Genomic DNA, 14,927 nt, shown 5'->3' on the forward strand with positions numbered 1-14,927 from the left:
CTTCGAATATGTTGAGCGGCTCGTATCTTACCGTGATTGGTTGTCGCCTATCCGCCTCTCGACACCTTCGTCGTCCACCGCGCACTCCTCTTAAGCCGCGACTTTTTCCGACAATTGAGTACCAGTGTTCAAAACCTCCGCAGCCGCCCTGATCCTGCAACAAAGTTCTCAGTCTTGAGGACGAATGCAAAATCTCTCGCCTCGCTCCGCAACGACAGACCGGGGACTGGAAGGTTGCGTGCATGGATGTCCGAGGACCATTGGTAGAGCGCTTTCTCCACCTTGTAGTACACTTTTTCCAGATGCGCCTGCCGTCCGTGTTTGGCTGTTCGCAGGCTTCATCCTCGATAGCAGCTCTGTTTTTCGAAATTGTATTTGACACACTTTTTGGCATGTCGTGGGCGATGGCTACGTCCAACCTTCTTGCCGCAATCCACACAATGAACAGTCTTGACCTTGTCGGAAAGAGGCGGAGCTTGCCGTTGCTTTGTCATCGTCATGCGAGCTAAACAGCCAGCACACAATCAAGTGCAACCACACCGTATGGCAAACAGAATATGTAATGAAGGGCGAGATGGAGCCAGGCAAACAGGCCAGCAGGTGACGACGCGATGACGTGCCAACGGCACCTGATATAGCGGACAGAGCTGCAACGCGATAGGCCCAAGGACGAGGCCAAGGTCAAACAAGCTGTAACCGAGGGTCAAGCGGCGAAATCACCCAAGCTGAAGAGAGGGCAGTGCCATGTCTACACTGGCACTGCCCTCTCTTTGTCATCGTTCCAAGCGCATGCGTGCCTAGTTTCCTTTCCTTCCGCTCTCCCGGGTTGGTGGTCCCGTCGCGTGTGTCTACTTTCCGCTGGGTAGCAGTCCCGCCTTGCATGTCCAGTTTCCTCCGGCCCCTCGGGGCGGGTCTGTGTCGTGTGCTAAACACCTTCGCTGGTCATCCACCTTCATGGAGTGGAAGGGCTCATGATTTTTTTTCCGCACACCTGCCAAGCCAATTAAGCTGCTGAGCCAAATTAAGCATGGTGGCACGCACGTGCGAGTTATGCCTGCAAATGGGAAATGGCAGAAGTTAACTAGGGTGTAACCACGCAGCTCACACGGTCAACAAAACGGGTCGACCTCTCTTGGATATTTTGTCCGTTGAATATATTGACGTCCGCGAACATGTCAAAATGTGTGGTCTGTTTTCGGGCAGTGAAATTGTGAAAGTGGCTAGGCCTATTAACGGTCGCGTCACTTTGTGCTGAATGCCACCAATGCAAAAACTGCGTTGAGTGTCGTAGGGCGTTTTTTCTTAAGCCGAAAAGTAACACCGACGTCCCACTTCTTTTGCATCGGTGCACTTGACTAGCTTGGCAAACTATGGCCATTCCGAATTCGGTGGTCGGACAAAGCGAAGGCCCGTCCGACCGTGCATTCCTTCCGCATTTTCACTCTTGGGCCTAGCGAGCACCCATCCCCCAGTTTTCCGCAATTGTCTCCCAATTTAGAGTGGGCGCTCGCTCCGTACTTAACGGCAGTCGGGATACATCCGCACAGTCCTCGCGTCTACGGTACCGCAAAGTTGCAATCTGCGGAGGGACCCGGTAAGGCAGCCCCTCTAGTGCATCTCCCGGCACTTAGTTATTTCCCAGGCGCAAAAACTAACGGGTCACCTTTTGCCCTCCCCCTCCCCGTGTAGATGTCGCAGGGACCGGTCGAGGCGTCCGACCTCGACCTGGACACGTATGAGGCGACACAGTCCCGCGACTGTGAGCCCTCTCCACCGCTGCCGCCCCCGCACCACGGCTCCAAGACCAACTTCTTCAGCCCCACGGGCACAGGCTACCCAGGAGAGGGCACACCGCGCCAGCCGCCCCAGCAACAGCCCAACCACCTGCACAATGGCCGGAACCACCACGGCATCCCCTTGCAGGGCCTGGCGGGGCCCCGTACGCCGCCGCCCCGCAGCCTCACCAGCCCCACGGTGGGCTCGCCCACGTCCCGGCGCCACCTTCCCTCACCTGGCACGGCACACAGGGGCATCGGCTTTGTCGCGGCCGCCGTCGCGTCGGCAGCCAACGCCCGCAAGTTTGCCTCGGAGAGCGAGCTGGACCAGGCCAACGGCAACTACCCGGTGCAACCGCCGCCGCCGCACCCCGACTCGGTCAACCGGACGGTGCTCGGCGGAGGCCAGTGGCAGCGGCCGGGCTCGCGGGGCGACGTGCGGAGTTCGAACCCGGGGACGCCTGTCGCCTGCCAGGGCCCGCTGGCGCGGAGGCCGAGCGGGGGGCGCATTGCCGCTCCAGCCACAGAAGGCAGCGGAGGTGCACGCAGGTAGGGTGCCGGCGCGGAGGCCCATGTCCTTCGTGAAGGCGCTGGAGATGTCGGACTCGCTGGAGAAGGGTGCGGCGCCACCCACGGCGACGGGCCGGCACCAGCCGCCGGGGAGGCTCACCGATCCGGGGGGCACCGGAGCAACTGCAGAGCGGCGTAGCGTGTACGACATGAACTACGAGATTTCGGTCTAGTGACCGGCAAAGGCGCTTGTGACGGAGTGCGGGCATTCTGCGTCGTCCCGGACACGCGACGACAGCGGCGGCGGGAATGGGTGCTCCGTTTCTGTCGGGCGCAAATGCGGCGTAGCTGCGACTGGTGATGTTTGTGTGTCTTTGCGTGCCTGCCCCGCTTTTAATCGCCGCGTTTGACTCGGTTTTAGGCAAGTGCGCTGCGTGGCCTCTGTCGTTGGCGCGGGCAACGCGCTCGTCGTGTGGAGGCCGGATTGCTCTCTTTTTTTAGCCGCGCATTTCCGACCTTCCCGAACCTGCGTCTTTCGGTTTGCCCGGTTGATCTGTCGGGATGGAATTTGACTTCTTGATTTACGACATTTTCATTATTTATTTGCGTTACGTGCCTAACCCTGTCGAGCGGTCCGTACGAAAAGCGGTTTTGTTATTATTTTACGCGGGATGCTTGGAAACGGAGCACTACTGCTTAGCCTGCAGTTAGCGGCAGTTATTTTTTTGTGCGAGTGTACAGAGTGGCTGTCGAAGAAAGGCCGGTTTGTGGAACACTAACTCGAGGCGGTTTTCTACTTGAGATTTTCTGGGCCGTTTCTTCTACCAATGTATTTAAAACACTAATGCTGTACATACGTGTGAATAATGGGGCCGTAAACTTGACAGATCGCTGTCTTGGGATCCGGTTGGAGTCATTTCTCAGTGCTGGGTGTACCTTTTCACGTTGCTTGCATTATCAAAAGGGGAAAACCGAAGAGCTTTGTGCAATAGGTGCAGCTGTGGCAGAATCCTGCATTCTTCTGTCCCATAGTATTACTTTTAATTTGTCCAAGTGCCAATCCTAGGTGTGACATTTATCCCGACACCGTTCATCGCACTCTCCCTTTCTCTCCAGCACAGGAGGGGCTTTACGATGCTGCACGTTTGGAAATTTCATATCAGTCTGTCTATTGGCTGGCAGAGCAACAACTAACATGCGAGATCTTGTACATTAGAAACTCTGTGGGAGCATTAAGATTTGACTGACTTAATTCTGAATTTCTTCGATTTGTGTGTTTGTTCACTTGTTTGTAGATTTTTAAAATGCTTCGAAAGAGTGGCATTGTGCTGTCACCGCATAGCGAAGCGACATTGTTGCCAACTTGTACCACAAGGCTGAACTTGTTGCATCCCTTGCTAGCGGGGCTTGCAAAAAAAAAAAAGAAAGAAAAAGGTAGCAACATCTGACGGGTTTCTAGCGACGTGCTTCTTTTACTGTATGAATTGTTTGTCATTTTAGTTTGTTGCTGAATAAATTGAACTAGCCATACCTTCATGAAAATGCAGGAGCATTCTCAGGTAAGGTGTTGCCAGTGAAGCGTTTTAATGGTATCAATTGACCAAAAGTGTGAATGCGTGTGTGGTGAAGTGAAGCCCAGAACACTACGCATTGGAGCATTACATTCTTGTATATAGCTTTGTTCACCAATGCAGATTATTTGAACAACAATTGTGTCTTTTAGTTTTTGTAATGTGCACGTTATATTTTGTTCTGTAACCAGCTGTATGTCAAACTAGGTTAAGTAATTTAATTTGTTGCATCTTTTTTTCTTTAATAACTGAGAAAAAAAAAAAAAGTAGACACTGACTGTTGCTGTATTTGTGCCAGCCACTCCTTCTGATTTGTTTCATCGATAGTGAAACTATCGCTACACTCTTCTGAAAATTGTGTAAAAATATAGGAAGAAAAGTTTTACTTCGGTCTTTATGCTGCAAGTAAGAGCGTCATTTCTTCCAGGAATAAAAAAAAAACAGCAACACGCATGTTTACAACAGCCACAATGCATATATCCACTGGTACACATGCACAACTACCGCAAGCACTGTGTACTAGCCTAGAACAGTACAAGCTTTTTCATTCGCATCACACGCACCCTGTTGCTGACACATTTTACGTGCTATTTCTGGTCCACATAATTCATACTCGCCTAAATTGTGTTCTGTGGAGGTTAGCTGCTTCGAAGCAACACCACAAAATTGTCAAGACATCGTGTCTTTTTTACTCATTCTCACAACCGCAGTGTGCGCTCAAGGTTCATCTTCAAAGAGTGAGGCTCATCCAGGGCCGTTCTGGCTACACGAGATGTTTTGAAGAACGGAATGGTGGTCCCAAAATCACAAATTGTTTGCATTGCTTCGGCGGGCAAGCATATGCTCCTGCATGCATATGTTTGCGTGTGGCATCAAACAGGCACTGGAACATTGTATGTTAATAAAGAGAGCTATGATGGTGGTTATCCAGGTATTTGTTCTCTTTGTTAATAACCTACTTCGGAGCTGTAAGTAGGCCATGCACTATCCGGTTTTAGCCGAAAAACGCTGACAATCGTTCGCCGGTGACGAAAATACAAAATCGGCCAAAACCGAAAAACGCCAGTGGTTGAATGTTTTGGCCCCAATTGAAACCGATAGATACCGGTTGTTTAATGTTTCTGCCCTAGCGACGGGCTAATTTCTTTGAAACAGTTCCCCCTTGGAGGTTATCCCAAAGTGTTATCTCGTGGATCTTGCATCCTTCCAATGTCTATTCAGAGGTCGCTGTGGTTCTTGGAGGACTGCCAAAATCAGTGTGGTCTGGGGCCACTAACCTCTGAAAACGCGTCTCTTTGCCTGGGGAACAAAGATGCTTTCATCGTTACCTGTTTAGTTTTCAAGGGCGTCTGGGGCTAACGGGTTCAGTTTGATCTCGCATTCTGTCTTGGTTTCGCTGGAACTGTTCCACTTTTTAGGATGGGGCGCCGACGGGTGTACACGTTCTGGCTACCTCAAAGTCGCAAGGTGCTCTGAAAATCCTGCCACTTCCACAGTAAAACGCGGATTCTGTGCGTCTTTTCTCAAGTTTCGATATCAAAAACTAAACTAAGAAACAAGATGAACCTGTGCGACTTTTTGGCAGTTCTGAAATGGAAGTTATTGCTGTGGCTACAGAAAAACCATCCTCAACATTTGACGTGCCTATCAAGCTCTTTCAAAATAATGAACCTCAATTACTCGTGGCAGCTTTTATTCGAGTTAACTAACAATGTACAGAGCCTCCTTTTTTTTTTTCACGGGTAATTGTTGTTTTTAGCCTCGTCACGAGTTGATTAACTAAAATACACCGGTGTTTGAAAAATAAATGCTTCATCATTTGATTTTTCTTATTAATAATCACCGTAAGCAAGGACGTCGCAAACTTTTCACAACGCTGGGGTTTGTCAAGCCTGCAGACTTTTGGCAAATTCTGCCAAAGAAAGGCGTTTTAGCAGTATTGCCCATCTTCCACACAGTAAGGCCACGTGTGTCGCTGAACGAGGGCGTACGTGGCCTGATGGTTACTGTGCTTGCCTGTCGTGCGGGAAATCTGGGTTCGATTCCAGTGGGCGGAAACTGGAGAACTTTCTTGTCTGATCGAGTTATGAATGTTCGACCATGGCCTCCAAGATCCCGAAGAGCGCAAACGCTTCTCCGGCCGTCCCATTCTCGCAGAGAGGACGTAATCTGAAAAAGAGGAGCGCGTCTCTCCGCGGGGAGGCGCTCTAAACCCAGCCAACTACAGCAAGGCGCAAGGCAGTAGAGTCAAAGAAAAATTCTTATTACTTTGAGTAACTGAAACTTCTACGTACAGATTTTTGTGTATTGTGGTAGAACAGTGACCAGCTGCTCTGAGGAAGTAGAGAGAGAAGTTGTGATGCTTATATAATTTGAGATATTCATCTGGACATGTGGTGGCTAGCGCTACAAGTATGTATTTGATGTATTTGACTGCAGTCTGTAGCGCGTATAACACCAGAAAAAAAATTAGCTCCGTGCATAAAAAGTTCGGATTTCCCTAAATAGAAATAATCATGCTGCACCTTTTTTTTTTTATCTCTGCATGTTGTTTTACGTAGTTTTTTTCCCTTTAATATTTTTAATATAAAAATTTTCGCAGGTCATATTTCGGTGTTTGCTTCTACTAGAAGTACCTTTAAAGGAACCCTGCAATTATATTTCAGCGTCTACTTTTTTGCGGTTTCCACGTCTCTTGGCGTTCGGGCAAGCCAGCCAGCATGAAAAGAGTAACTATAGTCGGTTGCAAGCTAAGAAAAAACCGGAAATGCCTCTCAGAGGAAAATGTAATCCTACGCCGAGAAACGCCAGCCAATTGTTTTCATGACGTCACGATTCTGTGAACCAATCGCGATCCTTTTGAAAAAAAAAAAAAAGCTCAACATGGCTGCTGGCCTTAGCAACGCGATGCTATAGTTTCTCGTGACAATTATTCTGCTTTTTTGCACCGTGTTTTACGTGCCCGAGGTTACGCCACGAAATCTTGATGGTATCGGCTTGCGTTTGCAGCAGTTTTTGCGCGACAACGTGAGAATCCAGCGACGCTATCGCCAACGAAAATTTCGAAGCGGGCGCGAGGCTTAGCACTGCTTAGAGGTATGTTAGACAGTATCTTGGACAGAAAATGAATTGGGAAGACGGTACATTGGACATTAATTTCTTTCTTTCTTTACTAAACAGCTATTTTGTTGACAAAAACGTATTCTAACTTATTTAAATGTCCTGAATGAATTAAATAAATATTGTAGTAGTTTACAGGTTTCCTGGAGGAAGAAAAAGCAACGTTGCTAGCGAACTACTTTCTCGACGGCGGAGGCACTTCAGATGGGCGCAATGCGCTTGTGGGTGGAGCTAAAAGATTGTTCTTAGGTTGCAACCGACTATAAATATCAGTGAGTCATATTTTAACCGGACGACGGGGGAACCTCCTCCACCTACGAGTGCGACCTGCGTTGCCGAAAGCACGCAATATGTGACGTCTTTAGTCCTGGGCTTACTACTGGTCAAAGCCGCTAAAAGCTTTTTTTTTTTTTTAGTCGAGATACAAAATATAAGTGTCGCGAACCGTTTCAAATATGTATGAAAGTAGTTTTTGTTAGTGTTTTAGATCAGAAGAGAAACAAATGCAGTTTATAAAGTACAGAAACAAGAAAAGACCCGTCGACAAACCCGCCACCTAGCGGCGGAAAAAACGGCGCATACTAGAAACGGCTAGTGGGACGAGGCTCCGACGAGCGGCGAGCGTAGAAAGGTCCCGGATGTACGCGACCGGTTCCTAGCGTTCCGAAGGCTTTCGGCGCGGGCTTATCTGGCGATTTGGAGGTATAGCAGCGCGAAGTGGCTCCCGTTCTGAACTGATCTTTACCCCGTGTTTGCTGTCGTTTGCGGCCAATGAAGTGTTATGCCGAATTAGTCTTTAATCGCGCATCAAATGCAATGCGAGCCGCCCTCGTCGCCCGCTTCATACGACCTGTCCAACACGTGCTTTGTGGCGCCCTCTCGAGCCGTCGACGCGGAGTGCGGCAGCCGTGAGTGCTCGATGAGCTCACTACTCCTCCTCTAGTTCACGGCCACCCAAGCCAGGACCTACGACGTCATGAAGGAGGTTATTTTTTGCTTGTTTTTGTAATTCTAATTTGCCTATAACTTTTAAAATAAAGCGAAATTTGAGAAAAGAAAAGTTTCTTTAAGTTACTACGTTCAGTGCGCTCAGGATTGGTGCAAATTAAAAACCAGTCAAAAAGTTGTTGCAGGGCCCCTTTAAAGGGAAGATGGGGCACTTCTACATTTGAGAAAAAACGCTCGAATTGCGTTCTTTGGCCTTTAGAATAACAGATATCAAAATTATATTTCAATGCGACGCGCCGGAGAGCCACAAGAGCAATTTCAAAATAGGGCTGAAGCCCCGCCCCCCTAGCCTTGGGCAGCCAAAAGATCCGTCGATGACGTCACGGACAGCGACTGTTTTTCGCGTTTTCTCGCTCTTAACAATACTTACGCAGCAAATGGTTTGGGTATTCGGGTTCACGGGGTAAAAATACACTAGAATTCACTTCTAACTCATTTTTTCCAAGAAGCTCCGTAGCTTCCCTTTAAGCAGGAGTCGCACTGCTTACACATTATACAAAATACAGTCTGCAGATATCGGTCACCAGGATATGGTTCAAATGCCGCGTGCCAAGTGAACTCGTTGCCGTGCAGCATTCGAAGCTGAGATCGCGTGGGGACTCGCGTTTGAATTGTGTGCAGACTGTCTTTTGTGTGATGTATGAGCAGTGTGGGTGAGAAGAAACGACCACCTAACATTGATTTCGCCTTTTCCTTTTTGTTTTTGTTGTAAATTTTGTGATAACAATAGTCACTGATTCAAAAGGTTGGGCGTTATCTTGTAAACATCTAGTTTTTGGCACATGTAGCACAGACCACCGTATCCCGTTATGCACCTTGTGATGTAACTTAATTGATATGCAAACATACAATGGGATCTCAAGAAGAACAACTCTGGTTTATTTATAAATTCCAACCTTGTTCGAACCTGGTTTATTCGGTATTCCAGTCTGGTTTATTTAGATCCCAAGCCGCGTCGAGGTGGGTGGGGGAGGGGGTGGGGGAAGACAGAGAGAGGGCTTTGCAAGGTTCGACATTGTGCTTTGTCTTCGTTTCGTGATGGCCCTCTTCCAAGGTTCAACATGCAAAAAAAGAGGTATTGGATTGGCCTTCGTGGGACATCTGTGTCCTTTCTGTGATCGGGATTTAGGTGTCAAGTTCCCGGTCCTAAAAAAATAAAGTTTTGATGTTCCTTTGATAAAGTTCCTTTGCCTACAGCAAAAATTTTTAAACTATTTGAAAATACCGGATTCTTTTATGTGCCCTATTAATTTAATATGCAATACAAAGGCCAAAAACAAATGCCAAAATATTTATTATATGAGAAATCTTGGAACACACTGCAAAAGAAAAAGGGACCAAAGTTCTGCTTCACTGCATTACCGCAGACAGTTTACATCGCCTTGCACATGGACGTTCGGGCCGGGCGTAGCAGTACTGCAGAGCCTTTACACCACCTTGCACGCGAACTGAACGCAAAACGTAAAGGGGCTGGAGGGGGATTTTCTACTTTGATTCTAGTCTAATGCCGACACACCGACACGATGTCCTCGAAATCGGACAGTTGCATCGCTCTCGCTGTTCAATGAAAGATTCATTTCCTCGTCTTCTGAATGTGACGAGACGTCACAATATCTTCATTTTCGCCCCAATTTTGAGGCAAGATCGTCACTACGAACGCAGCGACCAGACGTTGACGCCACCATTTTTAAATTCCCTGCTGCCTGTGTTGGAACAATTTTGTGCCAAATTCAGAAATTTACCCGGCTTTTATTTTCCGTGAAGCGCCATCTATCCACGACAAAGATCACTAGAAACACATGGACTAGCCCAGTTCGTTCATGGTAGCGTATTGGAGCCCGAATGAACGTGGACGAGCCCAGCTCGTCTTCGGGGGGAGCGGTACAAACAGCGTGGACGAACCCACAGGTCGTCCATGGTAGGGAAAGGGTTAATGAGAAATCATTAACTGTCTCACGGAGAGAGCTGACGTTATCAGTCTGAAGCGCGAAAACGGCAGATAGTTTCCTTCGGTTCCATTGGCTGGCGCGCGTCGACGGGGCTCCCATTGGCCGCTGCGGTCGTCAGTTTCCACGACCGCTCACCCTACGGCCCTGCGTGTCCATCAGCGCTTAGCGTCCAAGGTCACCAGGGAAGCATGCGCGCTGACCGGCGACGAAGAGTACGCAGCAGACGACAAAGGGAGCGGACGAGCGGGTTGCATGCTTTCGCATTCACAACTCATGAGAAATCACTTAGGTGTACACCTCGAGCTTTTTCGCTTCATGCACTTGAGAGGACATCGAGGAAAGCCGTTGATACCTTTCTTAACACCCTCTCTCAAACTTCCCTGTAATTTAATACAGAAATACTATGGATATTTTTTTTTTTTTTTTTTTGCCATTCTGCTGGTTTTTGTACGGTCATCACTTCAGACAGTTAAGTCGTCAGAGTGAGAAAGAAAAAGAACCGCGCTGAAGATTACGCCCGCGAATTCCGCGATTTTCAGGTGTGTCCTGACGAAAGTTGTCCAAACATAACAGCTACAAGGATCATCTGATCTGGTGTTCGATGGCGTTTCTTTCATTATCACCGAAAAAAAAATCGAAACTTTAATTTTAATCTGAACCAAAAAAAGTACGCCGAATTTTCAAAAAAATAAAAACCGAAAACGCGGAACCTGGAAGTACTTTGCGATGCAGTCGGGCAATAAGCAGTTTTTCTTTCGATACGCCACCCTGACTGTCATAGCTCATTCCTATGTTAACCAGCTTGATACTACAAAAGTGCAGTCCTCGTGCCATCTTTCTTTTCATATTTTGTTATTATTATGTAAATTACGCAGGTGATATTGTTGTATCGCTTGTACTATAAGCACGTTTAGGACAGAAATGATGGCGCACTAAGATACGACCTCCTCGCAGTGATTGTGCCATTTTTTTAATAAACTTTGTGATATATGTATATATTGATTCAACAGGTAGGTAGTCTTCTAGTAACCTTCTAGTTTTTGGCACATTTAGCACAAACCATCACATCCTGTTATGTAGCTGGCATTTTGTGATGTCACTTGTGCAAAGATACAATAAGATCTAAAAAAATAATTGTGGTTTATTTATAAATTCTAACCTCCTTCCAACCAGGATTCTTCGTTAATCCAACTTTCAGCCTGGTTTATATACAGATCCAAACCATGAATGCTGTAAGCAGAGTGTCGAACCGATATTTTAATCGGTTCGGTTCGGGTTCGGGTTCACGGCTTTCGGTTCAGTTCCGGTTCAGTTCCGGGGCGCAAAAATAACGGTTCAAACCGGTTCGAACCGGTTCGAACCGGTTTGAACCGCTAAATTGAGAATATATTTTCTGCGTTGTTCTGTCAATAGGCACTATTTAGGCCGTGAAACGAACTGCTGTAAACAATCTGATTTTTGCGAGGACCTATTTTTGAGAATTTCGCGAATCGCCTACAATTCGCGAAAAATGGGTCCCGCGAACAATTTCGGTAAAATGTAAACAGATTGAAATTTATAGTGAGATTCCACCGCGTCGAGAAAATTACAACCCACGAATTATTCCAAAACTTCAGCTTTGACCTAAATCGCGAAATATTGAGCCCACGAAAAATAAGTCGTTTACAGTATATTGTTTTTTTTTTTTATCGTTTGTTCAATCCAGTTTTATTTTCAGGTACAAAAATTATAAAATTATGTTATTTATACCTACACAAAAGAAAGGAAAATCTCCATTAACATACCAAACGTCGTGTTTATACGACTCAACCTCCCTTCGTTTACCAGAGTCACGTACATTGTACCTGAATCGAAATGTTTTCGCGAAGTGAAGTAGGTTGCCTAAAATACCCGTGACAGGTACAACTTTGTATCGCAGTATTAGATGTTGAATCGTGGTTTTGCCCTTGAACTAAGAAATTAATTACAGTGAATAAAATCATGAAATGGGCACCTCGTCGCCATATATACCATAAAATGTGTTTTACGGAATACATTTCACAATATATATATGACGACGAGACGACTGATCTTAAGGCAATATAATTTTAAAAATGTCACGAAAGTCACGGGACAAGTCCTTCCACTCTATATTTTATAAAAACACTAAGCGACAATCGCAATGCTTGTTTTTTCTAACTAGCATTGTTTGCTCTCAGCACCATGATGCGGGCGACGAATCATGAGAAAAGGAGTGGCTGACATTGTTCACTCTAACCTATGAGCACCTTCGTACTGAGATCGAATCTGACCTAAAACAGTGCTTACCCATGCGAACATTTCCTATATTGGATAAACTGGCATAGCCTGGTTCTGAGGTTTGCTCTTGACAAAATGCCGGTCAATTTAATTTGCAAATAAGCATCACCCTCTCTAATTGATGATTTTTGTCAAATAGAACAAAGTGGGATTTCATGCTCTACTCAATTCGGAAGCTACTTAATTGGACACTTTCTGAGAGTTTAAGTGTGCAATCGCATTAGTTCCATCATTCGTTCCAGTAAAAAAAGGCGATAATAAAAACACATAAAAAACGCAATAATAAACTTCTATATATTTGAGAAGTTATATATGCGTGAGGAACACATATAGTTATTTAAATTAGCTTCAAAATAAAAAAAAAACATTATTTAAAGCTTTTCCAAATCACCTATAACGTGTCTATAGAGGATAAAAGCGCCGAAAAAGATTTGCAGAACATCTTTCAGATAATTTAAAAGTGCATTTACATATATATCTTTGAGGTGAGGATCTTCTATTTATGCTGCCAAATCTTCAGACAGGAATTAAGTATATTTGTATTATCATCGATAAATTTGACTTTATGAAGTTGATATAACCGCCTGAGACCGACACGGAAGGACGATACTCGAAAATACGCCAGCTGTTGAGACTTCGGCAATGTGCTTTTGTTAGCTGTTTTGCAGTGTAAAATACTGGGTTGCAGGGTATGCCAAAAAACTGTGGTCACATGATATATCGCAAGGCAAATACACGAAATGTGCAGAAATAAGGAGATGACACGCAATTTTTTCTAAATAATCCCTTACACAACGCTTTACTGCAAAAAGAGATGCATAGAAATGCATAAAATGATATTCCTAATTAAACATAGATTCCTCGCAGGGCAAATGAAGATTTTTAGAATCCTAATATAAGTCACTTTTGGGCATCAGCTTGCCTATGCTCGAAACGTCGCGAGATACTACTAATGTAATCTTAGGTTATACGTGCACTTGTTTTGGGACATTACTTCACGACTCTGTTCTTTATCAGTCATGTGCTGCAACATTTCATTAGGCTGCCGTATATCATCGCGAGACTGCTATAAATACTACACAACTTTACACCTTGGACGTCTACTGCTAGTGTTGCGAACGTCGCACTTCACCAGAAAGCTGAAGTATTTAACATGGTTTGCACGTGACGTAATCGCACTAGATACTGGTTGTCATTGCGAGTTGTTCTTGCTGAGAATATCAAATCCGATGGGGCAAAATGCACGCTGCAAAATTTTCGCGCTCAGTGCAAGCTATGTATTTGAGAGGCACACATTTTTCTTGTTGGTGCATCGTCGTTAGACACGGCGCGAGTATCTGGCGCGGCCAAAACGTTCTTTCTGGCAAGAGTGTTTTTACAAATAAAAGTTGTACCAACTACCCATCCGTCACTATCGTTTCCAGGCCACGCTTTCTAGTCTGCGCCGAAAGTGCGCGGTAGAGGAATCTTTACGACACAGTATGCTTCAAAACTACCCCCCTCCCCACTCCCTTTTCTTTAATTGCTCCTCAAGATACTTTTTATTCCTCAGGGATTGCCTGCTCCGTATTGAGTGGTGTTCACTCGACAATTATATTTGTGTCACTCGTTAACAGTAATTCTTCCTTGCTTTTACTTTGCACCAAACTGTGGAGGTTAAACAAAATACAGGGCGGTCGAAACTTGGAGAACTTGGGAACGACACTGCTGTGAGACTTAGAGCGGCTGCCAACGTTTGGCTATTCTCCGTGAGACCACTAGGATCTTTCTTTTCAGCTATCCCTCACGTACACACTAATAGTTCCATGTAACGTCGGACTAATACGTCACATTTAGACCCTTTAACACTTCTATTCTCGGTACAACTTTCTGAGGCAGTTCAGCAATAACGAAAACATGTTTGGGAGCCTCAATGGTGTGCATACATGTAAAATGGGCCGTGCAGCATTTTTTCTACCTTCAGTTCAATAAATACCGCCAAGTTGTAATCCCTGACGTTGATAACTTGCAAAAGCATCCATTAGTTTGTTCCTCCGAGAAATGAGAGACAGTCGAAAGAAAGAAATGAAACAGCTTTCCCCTCCTCAACTCGCAATTAGAACTATCAGCCACATGATCTGATCCTAATATATGCAGTGTCAGTGTTTATCATAGTCATAAGCAGGGTTGGCAAAGCGAAGCATGGGCTAATCTTCAGATATAGTTTAAGTTGGGCTATAATGGGGCCCGAGCCCCACTAAAGCGACAAACAGAAACAAACGACAGCGGCTAGCCTTAAACCAGAGTATTTCGCGATTTGACAGGCTTTGTAGAATAAAGGCTATGCTTAAACACGAGTATCATGCACACGATGGTACCATTTGCAGGCTTGTAAACACTCCTGCTAACTTCGCGAGCACCGAACAACTCAAAGCCGTATAAAGGTACCATCGCGAACATGCTGCATGTGCCTGAGGCTTGTCGCTTTCGTTTGCTTTTGCTTCTAGCTCTAGTGGGACTCGGGCCCATCATAATCTTTGAGTTAAACACGAGCCGTTACCCGAATGTTTGGCGATACTGGTTGTCATGAACCAGAGCATTTGACTCGGGATCATGACAATCGGGTACATCATGGTGTCATGGGACTCTCAGTGCGAAGTTGTGATGTCATGTGACGTCACGGTATCAACAACGTTAATAGATCTAGCGACGTCCTC

General features: G+C 45.9%; 1 protein-coding gene across 1 annotated transcript in view; it reads left to right on the top strand.

The window, feature by feature from the left end:
* LOC120846753 (palmitoyltransferase ZDHHC8B-like) overlaps positions 1-4,782 on the top strand; it is a 47,093-nt gene extending 42,311 nt beyond the window's left edge. Inside the window, 2 exon segments of the mRNA XM_040218622.3 lie at positions 1,690-2,274; positions 2,276-4,782. Of these exon segments, the coding sequence (XP_040074556.1) occupies positions 1,690-2,274; positions 2,276-2,518 (828 nt within the window). The 3' untranslated portion in view covers positions 2,519-4,782.
* The last annotated feature ends 10,145 nt before the right edge of the window (positions 4,783-14,927 follow it).

This window comes from Ixodes scapularis, unplaced genomic scaffold (genome assembly GCF_016920785.2).
Source record: "Ixodes scapularis isolate PalLabHiFi unplaced genomic scaffold, ASM1692078v2 PGA_scaffold1__304_contigs__length_218370807, whole genome shotgun sequence".
In the NCBI taxonomy this organism is placed as follows: Eukaryota; Metazoa; Arthropoda; class Arachnida; order Ixodida; family Ixodidae; genus Ixodes; species Ixodes scapularis.